Raw genomic sequence first — 18,715 nt, forward strand, 5'->3', positions numbered from 1 at the left:
ATATTTTTCATTTTCTAGGGTTATTAACAACTTTTTTCACTAGAAAAATTGATTTTTTTTGTGAGTATTCCTCATGATTTGGAATATTCCTTATTTTTGGGGAATTTTTTTCATTTTTTGGGAATTTTTTTTTTCATTTTTTGGGGATCTTTTTTCATTTTTTTGGGAATAATTCTCATTTTCTGGGGATAATTCTCATTTTCTGGGAATATTTCTCATTTTCTGGGCACATTTCTCATTTTTGGGGGAATATTTCTCATTTTTTGGAAATATTTCTAATTTTTGGGGAATATTTCTCATTTTCTGGGAACATTTTTCATTTTCTATGAACATTAACAACCTTTATCACTCAATAACTTATTTTCTTGGACTATTTATCATTTTCTGTGAATATTTCTCATTTCCTGTGAATATTTCTCAATTTCTGTGAATATTCCTCCTTTTCTAGAAATATTTCTAATTTTTTGGGAACATTTCTAATTTTGAGGGGAATATTTCCCATTTCCTGGGAATATTCTTAATTTTCTGGGATTTTTTCTCATTTTGGGGGTGGTATTTCTCACTTTCATTGAATATTTCTCATTTCCTGGGATTATTTCTCATTTTTTGGGAATATTAACAACCTTTATGACCCAATAACTGATTTTCTGGGAATATTTCTAATTTTCTTTTGGTACCTTTTTCAGAATTTTTTTGGGAATAACTTTCCTGATCCCAAATAATTTCCATTCTTTTGCTTTCCCAGGGGTTTACATTTCCAAATATTCTGACTGCCTGCAGCCCAGACCTTGGCACCACAAAAAATCAGGATACATTGTCATTTGTAAACTCATCAAGGTAAAATTCCAAGTTTTTCTTTTATTGCAAATTATTCTGATGGGATGTAAAATCAAAATCCAAATTTTTCCTTGGATTTTCAGAAATTTTGGAAAGTTTGAGAATTTTTTTCCCCAATTTTTCCTTGAATTTTCAGGAATTTTGGGAGGTTTGAGTGATTTTTTCCCCCAATTTTTCCTTGAATTTTCAGGAATTTTGGGTGGTTTGAGTGATTTTTTTCCCCAAAATTTTCCTTGGATTTTCAGAAATTTGGGGAGATTTGAGAGTTTTTTTTTCCCCCCCAATTTTTCCTTGGATTCTGAGGAATTTTGGGAGGTTTGAGAATTTTTTCCCCCCAATTTTTCCTTGGATTTTCAGGAATTTTGGGAAGTTTGAGTGATTTTTTCCCCCAATTTTTCCTTGAATTTTTAGGAATTTTGGGAGGTTTGAGAATTTTTTCCCCCCAATTTTTCCTTGAATTTTCAGGAATTTTGGGTGGTTTGAGTGATTTTTTTCCCCCAATTTTTCCTTGGATTTTCAGGAATTTTGGGATTTGAGGATTTTTTCCCCCATTTTTCCTGATTCTTTCCCACTGGAGCTGATTCCAACCCCAAATTCCTGAAACTGGAAATTTCTCTATGAACATTTTGCTGCCCATAATTCTGCTGGGATGTAAAATCAAAATCCAAATTTTTCCTTGGATTTTCAGGAATTTTGGGAGGTTTGAGGGGTTTTTTTCCCCCAATTTTTCCTTGAATTTTCAGGAATTTTGGGAGATTTGAGCATTTTTTTCCCCCCACTATTTCCTTGGACTCTGAGGAATTTTGGGAGCTTTGAGGGTTTTTTCCCCCAATTTTTCCTTGAATTTTCAGGAATTTTGGGAGATTTGAGGATTTTGCCCCCCAATTTTTCCTTGGATTTTCAATGGGAATTGGGAATTTCTCTCTGAACTTTTTGCTTCCCATAATTCTGCTTTTCAATTCCCAATTGCTGGGAATTCCAGTTGGGAATTTTCATTTTTTTGGGTGTTTTTGGTGCAGGGGAAGGTCAGATCCATCTCTGAGAGCTCAACCTGTGCCTGTCCCTCCCCGGGCTACGACTGCCACGTGTCCAGCCAGACATCCTGCAGCAGCCAGGTGTGGGACTGGGAAACTGGGAATTCTGGGATGGCACTGGGATGGGAGCCTGGAAAAATGGGAATTCTGGGATGGGAACCTGGAAAAAATGGGAATTCTGGGATGGGAACCTGGAAAAATGGGAATTCTGGGCTTGGAGTGGGATGGGAACCTGGAAAAATGGGAATTCTGGGATGGCACTGGGATGGGAACACGGAAAAATGGGAATTCTGGGCTGGGACTGGGATGGGAACACGGGAAACTGGGAGTTCTGGGATGGGAGCCTGGAAAAAATGGGAATTCTGGGCTGGGACTGGGATGGGAATATGGAAAAATGGGAATTCTGGCCTGGGACTGGGATGGGAGCCTGGGAAAATGGGAGTTCTGGGCTGGGACTGGGATGGGAACATGGAAAAATGGGAATTCTGGGCTTGGACTGGGATGGGAACACTGAAAAATGGGAATTCTGGGATGGGAACCTGGAAAAATGGGAATTCTAGAGCTGTGCTGGGATGGGAACCCAAAAAACTGGGAATGCTCAACTTGTACTGGGATGGGAACGTGGAAAAATGGGAATTCTGGGCTGGGACTGGGATGGGAATCTGGAAAAATGGGAATTCTGGGCTGGCACTGGGATGGGAACATGGAAAAATGGGGGAATTCTGGGCTGGGACTGGGATGGGAACATGGAAAAATGGGAATTCTGGGATGGGAACATGGAAAAATGGGAATTCTGGGATGGCACTGGGATGGGAACATGGAAAAATGGGAATTCTGGGCTGGCACTGGGATGGGAACCTGGGAAAATGGGAATTCTGGGCTGGGACTGGGATGGGAACATGGAAAAATGGGAATTCTGGGATGGGAATCTGAAAAATGGGAATGCTCAGCTTGTATTGGGATGGGAACAAAAAAAATGGGAATTCTAGAGCAGTACTGGGATGGGAGCCTGGAAAAATGGGAGTTCTGGTCTGGGACTGGGATGGGAACCTGGAAAAATGGGAATTCTGGGCTGGGAGTGGGATGGGAACATGGAAAAATGGGAGTTCTGGGCTGGGACTGGGATGGGAATATGGAAAAATGGGAATTCTGGGCCTGGACTGGGATGGGAATCTGGAAAAATGGGAATTCTGGGCTTGGAGTGGGATGGGAACCCGGAAAAATGGGAATTCTGCAATGGGACTGGGATGGGAGCCTGGGAAAATGGGAATTCTGGGCTGGGACTGGGATGGGAATCTGGAGAAATGGGAATTCTGGGCTGGGACTGGGATGGGAACATGGAAAACTGGGAGTTCTGGGCTGGGACTGGTATGGGAGCCTGGGAAAATGGGAGTTCTGGGATGGGAACCTGGAAAAATGGGAATTCTGGGCTGGGCTGGGATGGGAACATGGAAAAATGGGAATTCTGGGCTGGGACTGGGATGGGAATCTGGAAAAATGGGAATTCTGGGCCTGGACTGGGATGGGAACCTGGAAAAATGGGAATTCTGGGCTTGGAGTGGGATGGGAACATGGAAAAATGGGAATTCTGGGATGGGAACCTGGAAAAATGGGAATTCTAGAGCTGTGCTGGGATGGGAACCCAAAAAACTGGGAATGCTCAACTTGTACTGGGATGGGAACGTGGAAAAATGGGAATTCTGGGCTGGGACTGAGATGGGAATCTGGAAAAATGGGAATTCTGGGCTTGGAGTGGGATGGGAGCCTGGAAAAATGGGAATTCTGGGCTGGGACTGGGATGGGAGCCTAGAAAAATGGGAATTCTGGGCTGGGACTGGGATGGGAGCCTGGAAAAATGGGAATTCTGGGCTGGCACTGGGATGGGAACACAGAAAACCTGGGAATTCTAGAGCTGTGTTGGGATGGGAACCCAAAAAACTGGGAATGCTCAACTTGTACTGGGATGGGAACCCAGAAAACTGGGAATTCTGGGCTTGGACTGGGATGGGAGCCTGGAAAAATGGGAATTCTGGGCTGGGACTGGGATGGGAATATGGAAAAATGGGAGTTCTGGGCTGGGACTGGGATGGGAACATGGAAAAATGGGAATTCTGGGCTGGCACTGGGATGGGAACACAGAAAACCTGGGAATTCTAGAGCTGTGTTGGGATGGGAACCCAAAAAATTGGGAATGCTCAACTTGTACTGGGATGGGAACCCAGAAAACTGGGAATTCTGGGCTTGGACTGGGATGGGAACATGGAAAAATGGGAATTCTAGAGCTGTGCTGGGATGGGAATCCTAAAAACTGGGGATTTTGAACTTTTCCAAAATTGGGAATTTTTAACTTGTACCTGGAATTGGAACCCAAAAAACTGGGAATGCTCAGCTTGTACTGGGATTGGAACCCTAAAAACTGGGAATTTTCAGCTTTCCAAAACTGGGAATTTTCAACTTGTACCTGGGATGGTGGAACTCCAAAAACTGGGAATTTGGGGTTGGGTTTCTGGTTTTTGGGTTGGTTTGCAGTTTTTGGGATTGGGGTTGTGAAGTGTGGTTTTTGGGGTTTGGGGTTCTGGTTTTTGGGGTTTGGGGTTCTGGTTTTTGGGTTGTAATTTTTGGGATTGGGGTTGTGGTGTTTGGGGTTGGGGTTTTTTTGGATTTGGGATTTTTGGGGTTGTGGTGTTTGAGTTTGGGGATTTTGGGGTTGGGGTTGTTTTGTGTTTGGGTTGTGGTTTTTGGGGTTGTCATTTTTGGGGGTTGGGATTTTTATGGTTGTGTTTGGGGATTTTGGGTTTGCAGTTGTGGGTTTTGGGGTTTGGGTTTCTGGTTTTTGGGTTGGTTTGTTGTTTTTGGGGTTGAGGTTATGCTTGTTGGGGTTGTGGTCGTGCTCTTTGGGGTCAGAGATTTTGGGTTTGGGGTTGTGGTTTTTGGGGTTGGGCTGTTTGGGGATTTTTGGGTTGGGGTTGTGCATTTTGTGTTTGTGTTTATGGGGCTGTGCTTTTTGTGTTTGTGTTTTTTGGGGTTGGGGTTTTGCTTTGTGCTGGGTTTGGGGCTGTGGTTTATTGGGGTTGTGCTTTGTGCTGGGTTTGGGACTGTTTTTGGGGTTGGGGTTGTGGTTTGTGCTGTGTTTTTTTGGGCTGTGTTTTTGGGCTTGGGGTTGTGTTTTTTTGTATTTGGGCTGTATTTTTTGGGTCGGGGCTGTGTTTTTTGGCTTTGTGCTGTGTTTTGGGGTTGTGCTTTGTGCTGTGTTTGGGGCTGTATTTTAGGGTTGGGGCTTGTTTTTTGGGTTTGTGCTGTATTTTTGGGGTTGGTGCTGTGTTTGCTGTGTTTGGGGCTGTGTTTTTTGGGTCGGGGCTGTGTGTTTTTTGGCTTTGTGCTGTGTTTGTGGGACTGTATTTCTGGGTTTGTGCTGTATTTTTAGGGTCAGGACTGTGTATTTTTTGTCTTTGTGCTGTGTTTGGGGCTGTGTTTTTGGCTTTGTGCTGTGTTTGGGGCTGTATTTTTAGGGTCAGGGCTGTGTATTTTTGTGTTTGTGCTGTGTTTGGGGCTGTGATTTTTGGGTTTGGGCTGTGTTTTTGGGGTTGGGGCTGTGTTTGTGCTGTGTTTAGGGCTGTATTTCTGGGTTTGTGCTGTATTTTTAGGGTCAGGGCTGTGTATTTTTGTGTTTGTGCTGTGTTTGGGGCTGTATTTTTTGGGTTTGTGCTGTGTTTGGGGCTGTATTTTTGGTTTGGGCTGTATTTTTTGTGTTTGTGCTGTGTTTGGGGCTGTATTTTTTGGGTTTGTGCTGTATTTTTAGGGTCAGGGCTGTGTATTTTTGTGTTCGCGCTGTGTTTGGGGCTGTGATTTTGGGTTTGGGGCTGTGATTTTGTGTTTGGGGCTGTATTTTTAGGGTCAGGACTGTGTATTTTTGTGTTTGTGCTGTGTCGGTGGCAGCCCCACCCACCCTGCCTGTCTCCCTCTCTCCCTCTCCAGTACTACGTGTACGAGGTGAGCGGGGCCGGCGCTGCCGAGCGCCCCCGCCAGGTGTGTCCGTACATCGTCCTGCACCGGCAGCGCCGCGAGCCGCCCATGAGCGCCCTGTGAGCAGCTCCCCGTGCTCGTCCTGCGTGGCTGCCCCTCTCTGGGACTGCTCCTTGTATTCCTAACCACAGCTTTTCCTATCTGGGACTGCTCCTTGTATTGCTAACCACAGCATTTCCTATCTGGGACTGCTCCTTCTAGTGCTAACCACAGCTTTTCCTATCTGGGACTGCTCCTTTTAGTGCTAACCACAGCATTTCCTATCTGGGACTGCTCCTTCTAGTGCTAACCACAGCTTTTCCTATCTGGGACTGCTCCTTGTATTGCTAACCACAGCTTTTCCTATCTGGGACTGCTCCTTCTAGTGCTAATCACATTTCCTATCTGGGACTGCTCCTTCTAGTGCTAATCACAATATTTCCCTTTTTTTCCTATCTGGGACTGCTCCTTCTAGTGCTAACCACACCATTTCCTATCTGGGACTGCTCCTTCTAGTGCTGACCACACCTTTTCCTATCTGGGACTGCTCCTTCTAGTGCTGACCACAATATTCCCCTTTTTTCCTGTGTGGGACTGCTCCTTCTAGTGCTGATCACAATATTTCCTATGTGGGACTGCTCCTTTTAGTGCTAACCACACCTTTTCCTATCTGGGACTGCTCCTTGTATTGCTAACCACAACTTTTCCCTTTTTTCCTATGTGGGACTGTTCCTTTTAGTGCTAACCACAACATTTCCTATGTGGGACTGCTCCTTCTAGTGCTAACCCCTTTTTTCCTATGTAGGAATGTTCCTTTCTATTGTTAATCACAACATTTCCCCTTTTTCCCCCTTTTTTCCTATGTGGGAATGTTCAGTTTTATTGTTAATCATAACATTTCCCCTTTTTTCCTATGTGGGAATGTTCCTTTTTATTGCCAATCACAACATTTCCCCTTTTTTCCCCTTTTTCCCCCTTTTTTTTCCCTTTTTTCCCTTTTTTTCCTATGTGGGAATGTTCAGTTTTATTGCCAATCACAACATTTCCCCTTTTTTCCTATGTGGGAATGTTCCTTTTTATTGCTAATCACAACATTTCCCCTTTTTTCCCCCTTTTTCCTGAATGTTCCTTTTTATTGCTAATCACAACATTTCCCCTTTTTTTCCCTTTTTCCCCCTTTTTTCCTATGTGGGAACGTTCAGTTTTATTGCCAATCACAACATTTCCCCTTTTTTCCTATGTGGGAATGTTCCTTTTTATTGCTAATCACAACATTTCCCCTTTTTTCCCCTTTTTTCCCCTTTTTTTCCCCTTTTTTCCCCTTTTTTTTCCCTTTTTTCCACTTTTTTCCTATGTGGGACTGCTCATTTTAATGCTAACCACAACATTTCCCTTTTTTTCCTATGTGGGAATGTTCCTTTTTATTGCCAATCACATTTCCCCTTTTTTCCCCTTTTTCCCCCTTTTTTTTCCCTTTTTTCCCTTTTTTTCCTATGTGGGAATGTTCCTTTTAGTGCTAACCACAACATTTCCCTTTTTTCCTATGTGGGAATGTTCAGTTTTATTATTAATCACAATATTTCCCCTTTTTTCCTCTGTGGGAATGTTCCTTTTATTGCTAATCACAATATTTCCCTATTTTTCCCCTTTTTTCCTATGTGGGAATGTTCCTTTTTATTGTTAATCACAACATTTCCCCATTTTTCCTTTCCTTTGTATTGCTAACACCAAATTTTCCCCTATTTCCCCATCTCTGAATGTTCTTTTTTATTGCTAATCCAAATTTCCCCCTTTTTTTCCTTTACTTTTTATTGCTAATCCCAAATTTCCCCATTTCCCCCCTTTTTTTCTTTCCTTTTTATTGCTAATCCAAATTTTTTTCCCCTTTTTCCTATATGGGAATGTCCTTTTATTGCTAATCCCAAATTTTCCCCTCTTTTCCCATCTGGGAATGTTCCTTTTATTGCTGTTCCCATCCCTGAATGTTTTATTTTTTAATTTATTAATTAACTTCATTATTTATTTTATACTTTTATATTTAACATTTATTTAATTTTTTTAATATAAAATTGATTTCTTTATTGTTTTTGTCTTTTCTGCAGAGCAGAGCAGAACCACCAAGGTGAGAGTTCTGGGTTTGGGGTTTGGGGTTTGGATTTAGAGTTTGGATTTGGGATTTGGGTTTTGGGGTTGAGGTTCTGGGTTTTTGTTAAGTTTGGGGTTTGGGGTTTGAGGTTTTGGGGTTTTTAATTTTGGGGTTGGGGTTCTGGTTTTTGAGTTCTGGTTTCTGTTGGATTTGGGGTTGGATTATTGGGTTTGGGATTTTGGGGATTGTAGTTTTTGTGTTTGGGCTTGTGGATTTGGGGTTTGGAGTTCTGGTTTTTGGGGTTTGGAGTTGTGGTTTTTGGGGCTGGTTTGTAGTTTTTGGGTTTGGGGTTGTGCTTTTTGCTTTGTGTTGTGCATTTTGGCCTTGGGTTCATCCATTCACTTTTCCCTCTTTTCTCCTCTCTCCTTTATTCCCTTTAATTCCTTTAATCCCTTTTTCCTTTTATCCCTTTACCTCTTTCTTCCCCTTTCCCCCTTTTCTCCCCATTTTCTCCCCCTTTACTCCCCTTTTTTCCCCTTTTTCCAACTTTTCCCAACTTTTCCCCTTTTTTCCTTCTTCCCTTTTTTCCCACTTTTTTTCCCATTTTTCCCTTCTTTACCCTTGTTTTCCCTTTTTCCCCCTTTTTCCCCATTTTTTCCCCTTTTTCCCCCTTTTTCCCCTTTTTTCTCTTTTTTCCCCTTTTCCCCCCTTTATTCCCTCTTTTCCCTTTTTTCCCTTCTTTTCCCTTTTTTCCCCTTTTTCCCCCTTCCCCCCCTTTTCTCCCTTTTCCCCCTTTTGTCCTTTTCCCTCCTTTTTCCTCCCTTTCCTCTCTTTTCCCCCTTTTTTCCCCTTTTCCCTTTTTCCTCCTTTTCACTTATTTCCCTTTTCCCCTTCTTTTTCCCCTTTTCCCCTCTTTTTCTCCCCTTTTCCCTTTATTCCCTTTTTCCCTAATTTTCCCTTTTTCCCTTTTCTCCCTTTTTCCACCTTTTCCTTTTCCCCCTTTTTTCTCTTTTTCCCCTTTTTCCCCTTTTTCCCCCTTGTCTGCCTTTTCCCCTTTTTCCTTTTTCCCTTCCTCTTTCCTCCCTTTCCTGCCTTTCTTCCCTTTCCTCCTTTTCACTTATTTCCCTTTTCCCCTTCTTTTTCCCCTTTTTCCCCCTTTTCCCCCCTTTTCCCTTTATTCCTTTTTTCCCTAATTTTCCTTTTTCCCTTTTCTCCCTTTTTCCCCCTTTTCCCCCATTTTTCCCCCTTTTCCTCCTTTCCACCTTTTCCCCTTCTTTCCTTTTTCCCCTCCTCTTTCCTGCCTTTCTTCCCTTTCCTCCTTTTCACCTATTTCCCTTTTCCCCTTCTTTTTCTCCTTTTTTCCCTTCTTTTCCCCTTCTTTTCCCCTTCTTTTTCCCTTTCTTTTTCCCCTTTTTTATCCTTTTCTCCCCTTCTTTTCCCCTTTTTTCCCCTTTTTCCCCCCTTTTTCCTCCTTTCCACCTTTTCCCCTTCTTTCCTTTTTCCCCTCCTCTTTCCTGCCTTTCTTCCCTTTCCTCCTTTTCACCTGTTTCCCTTTTCCCCTTTTTTCCCATTTTCTCCCCTTCTTTTTCTCTTTTCCCCCCTTTTTCCCCTTCTTTTTCTCCTTTTTTCCCCTTCTTTTCCCCTTTTCTCCCCTTCTTTTTCTCCTTTTTTCCCCTTCTTTTCCCCTTTTCTCCCCTTCTTTTCCTTTCTCCCCTTTTCTCCCCTCCTTTTCCCCTTTCCCCCTTCCCCCCCAGCCCCCTTTGTGCCCTGGCAGGGCCAGCTCTCCATCGGGGGTCACTTTCAGTGCCGGATTTCCCTGCGGAGCCGCTTCAGCCGCACGGTCCCTGCCCAGCTGTGAGTCCTCCCCTGGCACCTCCTGGGCACTTCTGCCTCTTCCTGCCCCCCCTCAGCTCCTGGGGAGAGAAAATCCTCTTCCTGGGAAAGAATTCCATGGGGACACCTTCTGCTAAGTCAGATTGCTCCAAACCTGGCTTTAAGTATTCCTAAAAATTGGGATTTGAGCATTTTCTGCTCCAAACCTGGATTTAAATATTCCTAAAAGCTGAGATTTGAGCTTTTTCTGCTCCAAACCTGGCTTTAAGTATTCCTAAAAATTGGGATTTGAGCATTTTCTGCTCTAAACCTGGATTTAAATATTCCTAAAAACTGAGATTTGAGCATTTTTTGCTCTAAACCTGGCTTTAAGTATTCCTAAAAGCTGAGATTGGAGGATCTTCTGCTCTAAACCTGGTTTTAAATATCCCCAAAAACTGGGATAGAAGCATTTTCTGCTCCCAGGAGCTGGGATTGGAGGATTTAAATATTCCTAAAAGTTGGGATATGAGGATTTTCTGCTCTAAACCTGGATTTAAATATTCCTAAAAATTGGGATTTGAGCATTTTCTGCTCTAAACCTGGATTTAAGTATTCCTAAAAATTGGGATTTGAGCATTTTCTGCTCCAAACCTGGATTTAAATATTCCTAAAAACTGAGATTTGAGCATTTTTTGCTCTAAACCTGGATTTAAATATTCCTAAAAGCTGAGATTGGAGGATTTTCTGCTCTAAACCTGGATTTAAATATTCCTAAAAGCTGAGATTGGAGGATTTTCTGCTCTAAACCTGGATTTAAGTGTTCCTAAATGTTGGGATTTGAGCATTTTCTGCTCTAAACCTGGATTTAAATACTCCTAAAAGCTGAGATTGGAGCATTTTCTGTTCCAAACCTGACTTTAAGTATTCCTAAAAGCTGAGATTGGAGGATTTTCTGCTCTAAACCTGGTTTTAAATATCCCCAAAAACTGGGATAGAAGCATTTTCTGCTCCAAGGAGCTGGGATTGGAGGATTTAAATATTCCTAAAAGTTGGGATATGAGGATTTTCTGCTCTAAACCTGGATTTAAGTATTCCTAAAAATTGGGATTTGAGCATTTTCTGCTCTAAACCTGGCTTTAAGTATTCCTAAAAGTTGGGATTTGAGGATTTTCTGCTCCAAACTTGGCTTTAAACTTTTCCAAAAACTGGGATTTGGGGATTTTTTTGTCCCCAGGACCTGGGATTTGAGGAATTTCTGTTCCCAGGAGTTGGAATTTGAGGAATTTCTGCTCCAAACCTGGCTTTAAACATTCCCAAAAACTGGGATTTGAGGATTTTCTTCTCCCAAGAGTTGGGATTTGAGGAATTTCTGCTCTAAACCTTCTTTAAATATTCCCAAAAACTGGGATTTGTGGATTTTCTGCTCCAAACGTGGCTTTAAACATTCCCAGGATTTGGAATTTGAGGATTTCCAGGATTTCCAAACTGGATCCTCCCAAGCTCCACCTTTCCCAGATTTTTTTTTGGTTGTTCCCCAGAACTCCCAGCTCTCCTTAACCTGAAATTTTGGTTTTTTTCTCCCCACAGCCCTCCCAACCTGGACATCAAACATGTCATGGGATTGTCTGACTTGAGGAAAAAACTGCCAGCAGCTGCATTTGGGAAAAAAAATTACACTGGGAATGAAGGTGGGGGTGAAATATTCCAATTTCCAGGAATTTCTGGGATAGAATTCATGGAAAAAAACACAATTCCAACACCAAATTTTTATTTTTTTTTCCCCCAGTTTGTTTTCAGGGTGTTTATTCCAGTCTCTATGAGGTGGAAATATCCAAGAAGGATCAATCCAAAATGGATCAGCTGCTGGAAAAGCTGAAGGAAAAGGATTTGGTGAGTGGTTTTTTTGGGAGAAAAGGGAATTATTTTTATTTTTAAATGAATTTTTTTGGTGTCATCACCCACAATTAATGCAAAATGGAATTAATTTCTCTGTTTTTAATGATGTTTTCCTGTTTTGTTGCTCTCAAAGATCAATATTTGTGTTTTCCTGGAATTCTGTGTTTTCCTGGAATTCTGGAATTTTGTGTTTTCCAGGGATTCTGGAATGTTGTGCTTTCCCAGGATTCTGAAATTCTGTGTTTTTCTGGAATTCTGGGATTTTGTGTTTTCCAGGGATTCTGGAATGTTGTGTTTTCCCAGGATTCTGAAATTCTGTGTTTTTCTGGAATTCTGGGATTTTGTGTTTACCTGGGATTCTGGAATGTTGTATTTTCCTGGAATTCTGGAATGTTGTGTTTTCCTGAAATTCTGGAATTTTGTGTTTTCCTGGAATTCTGGGATTTTGTATTTTCCTTCAATTTTGGAACTTTATGTTTTCCTCAGTTTCTGGAATTTTGTGTTTGCCTGGAATTCTGGAATGTTGTGTTTTTCTGGAATTTTGTGTTTTCCTAGGATGCTGGAATATTGTATTTTCCTGAAATTCTGGGATTTTGTATTTTCTCAACTCCTTCTCTTTTGTGCTGCAATTCCTGGCAGGGATGGATTATTAACCTTCATTAATTAATCAAATCCATCTTGACAGGATATTCCCTGATTTTAAGGAATTTTGATGCCAGCTGACACAAGGGAAGGGGCACGAGTTTTATTTTATTTTATTTTATTTTATTTTATTTTATTTTATTATTTTATTTTATTTTATTTTATTTTATTTTATTTTATTTTATTTTATTTTATTTTATTTTATTTTATTTTATTTTATTTTATTTTATTTTATTTTATTTTATTCTCTGTTTTTTCCAGGCCATCATCAAATATTTACAGGACCAGGGATTTCTGATCCTGCTCACGTCCTCAGCCCTGGCACGGGAGGATGGTGAGGCTGGGCTTGGGCTGGGCTTGGGCTGGGCTTAACTCTGTGTTTGGAGGGTCAGGAACCTAGACTGAGCCTGGTTCCTTAAACTGGGTCCGGTTCCTTAAACTGGGTCCGGTTCCTTAAACTGAGCCTGGTTCCTTAAACTGAGCCTGGTTCCTTAAACTGGGTCTGGTTCCTTAAACTGGGTCTGGTTCTTTAAACTGGGTCTGGTTCCTTAAACTGAGCCTGGTTCCTTAAACTGGGCCTGGTTCCTTAAACTGAGCCTGGTTCCTTAAACTGGGTCTGGTTCTTTAAACTGGGCCTTGTTTCTTAACCCAACCCTGGTTTCTCAAACTAAACCTAGTTTCTTAACCTAAACCTGTTTTGTTAAGCTAAAACTTGTTACTTAAACTGAACCTGATTTCTGAAACTGAAACTTGGTTTTTCAAACACACCTGGTTTGTCAAACTGAACCTGGTTTCTTAACCTTAAGCTTGTTCCTTAAACTGAGCCTGGTTTCTTAACTCAGACCTGGTTTCTCAAACTAAAACTGAAACTGGTTTCTTAACCTAAGCTTGGTTTCTTAACCAAAACCTTGGTTTCTTAAACTAAACCTGGTTTCTGAGCCAAAACCTCATGTCTTAACCCAAACCTGGTTTCTCAGACTGAGCCTGGTTCCTTAACCTAAGACTTGTTCCTTAAACTGAACCTGGTTTTCTAAATTAGACCTGATTTCTCAAACTAAATCTGGTTTCTTAACCTAAAACTTGATCCTTCACCTAAAACTTGTTGCTTAAACTGAACCTGGTTTATTGACCCAAACCTGGATTCTCAAACTGAACTTGGTTTCTCAAACTAAAACTGAAACTGGTTTCTGAACCACAACCTGGTTTCTCAACCTAAGCCTGGTTTCTTGAACTAAACCTGGTTTCTTAACCAAAACCCTGATTTTGTAAACTGAACCTGTTTTCTGAACCAAAAGCTCTTCTTAATCAAATCCTGTTTTCTTATCCCAAATCCTGATTTATTAACCTAAAACTTACTCCCTAAACTGAACCTGGTTTCCTAAACTAAACCTGTTTTCTCAAACTAAACCTGATTTCTTGACCCAAACCAAGTTTCTTAACTAAAACCTCACTTCTTAACACAAACCTGGTTTCTCAACCTAAACCAAATCTTGATTTTCAAACTGAACCTGATTTCTTACACTGAACCTGATTTCTTAAACTAAACCTGGTTTCCTAAACTAAACCTGGTTTCTCAAACTAAAACTGGTTTCTTTAAACTAAACCTGGTTTCTCAAACTAAAACTGGTTTCCTAAACTAAACCTGTTTTTTTAAACTACACTTGTTTTCTGAACCAAAACCCTGGTTTCTCAACCCAAATCTGGTTTCTGAACCAAAACTTGATTTCTCAACCTAAGCCTGGTTTCTTAAACTAAACTTGGTTTCTAAAAACAACCTGGTTTCCTAAACTGAACCTTGTTTCTTCACCCAAACCTGGTTTCTTAGACTTAACTTGGTTTCTTAACCAAAACCCTGATTTCTTCAACTAAACCTGGTTTCTTAACCTAAAACTTGTTCCTTTAATCTGAACCTGGTTTTTGAACCAAATCCTGGTTTCTTAACCCAAACCTGTTTTTTTAACCAAAGTCCTGGTTTCTCAAACTGAACCTAGTTTCTTAAACTAAACCGGGTTTATTAACCAAAATCTGTTTTTTTAACCCAAATCTGTTTTTATTTTTTTTAGGGCTGGAGCCCAAGGAGCCTGTGAGCCTGCTGGCCCTGTTCCTGTTCAGCTCCCCACGGGCCCTGTGCCCCCCAGGTAGGAGCAGCTTTAGGCTGGAATCTTTAAAAACTGATTTTTCTGCTCACAGACAAAGGGTTAAAATGGTAGAGAGAAAATCTGCAGCTCTCCTGAGTTTTAAGCTGATTTAAACCAGGCTTTGCTGGGTCACTGCACGTGATGGGGGTGACAAAAAATGGCTTTTTAAGGAATGAGGGTGACAAAAAATGCCATTTTAGGGGATGGCAGTGACAAATAATAAATTTTCAGGGAATGGGAATGGTAAAACATGGAATGGGGTGACAAAAAAAAGACTTTTCAGGGGATGGGAGTGGCAAAAAATGACTTTTAAAGGAATGGAGGTAACAAGAAAATGGCTTTTTAAGGGATGAGGCTGACAAATAATGACTTTAAAAGGAATGGGGGTAACAAAAAATTACTTTTCAGGGGATAGAGGTGACAAAAAAAAGATTTTTCAGGAGAAGGGGTGACAAAAAAAAGATTTTTCAGGAGATGGGGGTGACAAAAAAAAAAAAAAAAGACTTTAAAGGGTTTGGAATGTTTGGTGGGATCCAGATAAAGACATAACACAAGGAATCTGTAAATGGTGCCAGTCTGAACACCCTAAATTTAAACAAGATTAAAGATAAAAAAATTCCAAATTCTGGCTGTTTTCAGATCTCCTGAATGCTGGATTTTGGGAATTCCAAAAATCCCGTTCCAGTGGGAATTGCTGGAGTGGAGCTGGAATTCCCTGCAGGATGGGGCTGGTTGATACAACACCAATGTTTCATTTTAATTTAAATCTAATTTCATTTATATTTAACTTCTTTTGATTCCCACATGGAATTCTTTGTTCCCTTCAGTTCTTTTTGTTCCATTTCCCCAGGACTGAGCTTTTTGCAGGCTGATTTTTTCCTTCAATGTTTTTTTTTTCCTGCACGATGGAAGCGATTTGGGGAATTCAGTAATCCTAATTGGATGAAAAATGATTAAAAATAATTAAAAATAATTACAAATCATTACAAATAATTACAAATAATTCTAATTTTATTTTCCCAGTTGAAAAAGACCCCAAGAACCCCAAGGAAAGCAGAACCAGGAGTGGCATCTCCTTAAAAATCACCTCAGTTCTGCCTGGACTCCGCTACGCCCTGAGGAAAGCAACCAGCTCCTCCTGGGACAGCAGCTGCATCCAGGAGAAACTCCAGGAATATTCCAGACTTGATGGGAATTCCATTCCCATCCCAGCTCCATCCCAGGAGGAGGGAGCTCATCCTTCCCAAAAATTCCTGCAGCTGCAGCGATACCTCAGCGACCCCAGCGCCTTCACCTTGGGGGTTTCGGTGGCTTTGGAGTGTTTGGGGACTGCTGGGAGGAGTTTGGGGATTTCCTCTTCATCCTCATCATCCTCATCATCCTCATCCTCCTCATCCCTAAATCCTGCTGCTGACAGAGCCACCAAAAGTGTCACCTCTCCCACCAAACCCTGGGGAAGGGACTGCAGGAGGAAATCCAGCAGGAATTTGGGGAAGAATCCATCACTCCTGCAGGCACAAACTGATCCTGGGGAAGAGGAGAGCAGGGGCAGGAAAAAACCCACAATTCCTGCTGCTGTTCCCAAAAAATCTGCACCCCCAGGCAGTTCCAGCGGGGCCATGCTGAAACTGGCCAACCTGCAGCTGCCTCATGGAAGGAAACGAGGTGAGAGCTGGGCAGGTGGGCTTGGGATGTCAGGCAGGAGCTCTGCAAGTGCCTGGAGCATCCAGACAATCTCAGGAGTTATCCTGACTTTGAGCCTGAGCTGTCCTTTTCCTTTTCCTCTCTTTCCTTTTCCTTTTCCTTTTCCTTTTCCTTTTCCTTTTCCTTTTCCTTTTCCTTTTCCTTTTCCTTTTCCTTTTCCTTTTCCTTTTCCTTTTCCTTTTCCTTTTCCTTTTCCTTTTCCTTTTCCTTTTCCTTTTCCTTTTCCTTTTCCTTTTCCCTTTCCCTTTCCCTTTCCCTTTCCTTTCCTTTCCTTTCCTTTCCTTTCCTTTCCTTTCCTTTCCTTTCCTTTCCTTTCCTTTCCTTTCCTTTCCTTTCCTTTCCTTTCCTTTCCTTTCCTTTCCTTTCCTTTCCTTTCCTTTCCTTTCCTTTCCTTTCCTTTCCTTTCCTTTCCTTTCCTTTCCTTTCCTTTCCTTTCCTTTCCTTTCCTTTCCTTTCCTTTCCTTTCCTTTCCTTTCCTTTCCTTTCCTTTCCTTTCCCTTCCCTTCCCTTCCCTTCCCTTCCCTTCCCTTCCCTTCCCTTTCCTTTCCTTTCCTTTCCTTTCCTTTCCTTTCCTTTCCTTTCCTTTCCTTTCCTTTCCTTTCCTTTCCTTTCCTTTCCTTTCCTTTCCTTTCCTTTCCTTTCCTTTCCTTTCCTTTCCTTTCCTTTCCTTTCCTTTCCTTTCCTTTCCTTTCCTTTCCTTTCCTTTCCTTTCCTTTCCTTTCCTTTCCTTTCCTTTCCTTTCCTTTCCCTTCCCTGAAACTTCCCTGAAACTTCCCTGAAACTTCCCTCTTTCCTTTCCCTTTCCCCTTTTTCTCTCCTTTTTTTTCTGTCCTTTTTTCCTCTCTTTTCCCCCTTTTCTCCTTTTTTCTCTCCTTTTTTTCCTCCTTTTTTTCTCCTTTTTTTCTCTTTTTCCTCCTTTTATTCTCCTTTTTTCTCCTTTTATTCTCCTTTTCCCCCTTTATTCTTTTTCCCCTTTCTTTCCCCTTTTCCCCCCCTTTATCCTTTTTCCCATTTTCCCACCTTTCCCCTTTTTTCTCCCTTTATCCTTTTTCTTTTTTTTTCCCTTTTTTTTTCCTTTTTTTTTCTCCTCCTTTTTTTTTCTCCTTTTCCCCCTTTCTTTCCCCTTTTTCCCCCCTTTATCCATTTTCCCCCTTTCCCCTTTTTTCTCCCTTTATCCTTTTTCTCATTTTTTCTCATTTTTTTCTTCTTTTTTTCTCCTTTTTCCCCTTTCTTTCCCCTTTTCTCCCTCTTTTCCCCTTTATCTTTTTTCCACATTTTTCCCCTTTTTCCTTTCCCCCCAGTTAAATCAACATAAACAGAAATAAAACCATTAAAACCCCCTTTCCCTTCATCCCTCCCTTTTCCCAATTAATTTCTCTCCCCAATTAAATTTGGATTTTTCCCTGTGCAGGTGCAGAGGTCCTGGCTGCAGAAATCATCCTCAAGCCCCAGCCTGAGGCTGCTGAGGAGGAAATTCCAGCTCCTGATGCTGCTGCAGTGGAAGCAAAGAGGCCAAAAACTCAGGAAAACCTGGAAAAGAGGAAAATCCCTGGGGCAGGCAAAAATAAAATGCAGAAAAACGTGGAAAACAAAGCAGCAAAAGCTGCAGAGAACCAGCAGGAACAGAATGGTGAGAGAAAAAAAATAATTGAAAAAGCATCCTGTGATTTTCCCCTTTTAAATTGTTTTTTTTCCCTTTTAAAATTGATTTTTTCCCTTTAAAATTGATTTTTTTTTTCCCTTTTTAAATTGATTTTTTTCACTTTTAAATTGATTTTTTTCTCTTTTTAAATTGTTTTCTCCTTTTCAAAATTAAATTTTTCCCCTTTTAAAATTGAATTTTTTTCCCTTTTGAAATTTAGTTTTTCCCATTTCAAATTTAGTTTTTCCTTTTAAAATTTAGTTTTTCCCTTTTAAAACCGATCTCTCACCTTTACCTCCCTCAGAGCAGAATGAGCCACTCTTGATTTTTTTTGATTGATTTTTTTTCCCTTTTACAATTTAGGTTTTTCCCTTTTAAAATTCTTTTTTTTCCCTTCCTAAATTGATTTTTTTCCTTTTTAAATTTAAAAATGAATTTTTAATTTGGGTTTTTTTTTCCTTTTCAAATTGATTTTCCCCTTTTCAAATTGATTTTTTTCCTTTTCCTCCCCCAGAATAGAAGGAGCCACTTTGATTTTTTTTTTAATTGATTTTTTCCCCTTTTTAAATTTAATTTTTCCCTTTTTATAATTTTAATGTTTCAATTTTCAAATTGATCTTTTTCCCTTTTAAAAATTTTTTTCCCCTTTTCAAATTGATTTTTTTCCTTTTGTTTTCCTTTCTCAGAGCAGGAGCTGCTCTGATTTTTTTTTTATTGATTTTTTTTTAATTTGTTTTTTCCCCTTTTAAATTGATTTTCCCCTTTTTAAATCGATTTTTTTTCCTTTTTAAATCGATTTTTCCCTTTTAAAAATTTAAATTTAAATTTTTAATTTAGTTTTTTCCCCTTTTTAAATCGATTTTTTTCCATTTCTAAATCAATTTTTCCATTTCTAAATCGATTTTTTTCCTTCCTAAAT

At 40.6% G+C, this 18,715-nt stretch overlaps 1 protein-coding gene across 1 annotated transcript in view; it reads left to right on the forward strand.

The window, feature by feature from the left end:
- The window catches only part of TASOR2 (transcription activation suppressor family member 2), a 47,029-nt gene that overhangs the window by 14,923 nt on the left and 13,391 nt on the right, over positions 1 to 18,715 (forward strand). The window contains exons 5-15 of the mRNA XM_056482070.1: positions 746 to 837; positions 1,857 to 1,952; positions 5,847 to 5,953; positions 7,976 to 7,995; positions 9,714 to 9,813; positions 11,362 to 11,462; positions 11,561 to 11,664; positions 12,574 to 12,646; positions 14,376 to 14,450; positions 15,474 to 16,115; positions 17,566 to 17,784. Coding sequence (XP_056338045.1) covers positions 746 to 837; positions 1,857 to 1,952; positions 5,847 to 5,953; positions 7,976 to 7,995; positions 9,714 to 9,813; positions 11,362 to 11,462; positions 11,561 to 11,664; positions 12,574 to 12,646; positions 14,376 to 14,450; positions 15,474 to 16,115; positions 17,566 to 17,784 — 1,629 coding nt within the window. The remainder of the gene's footprint in view (positions 1 to 745; positions 838 to 1,856; positions 1,953 to 5,846; positions 5,954 to 7,975; positions 7,996 to 9,713; positions 9,814 to 11,361; positions 11,463 to 11,560; positions 11,665 to 12,573; positions 12,647 to 14,375; positions 14,451 to 15,473; positions 16,116 to 17,565; positions 17,785 to 18,715) is intronic.

Source organism: Oenanthe melanoleuca, chromosome 1A, assembly GCF_029582105.1.
Source record: "Oenanthe melanoleuca isolate GR-GAL-2019-014 chromosome 1A, OMel1.0, whole genome shotgun sequence".
Lineage (NCBI taxonomy): Eukaryota > Metazoa > Chordata > Aves > Passeriformes > Muscicapidae > Oenanthe > Oenanthe melanoleuca.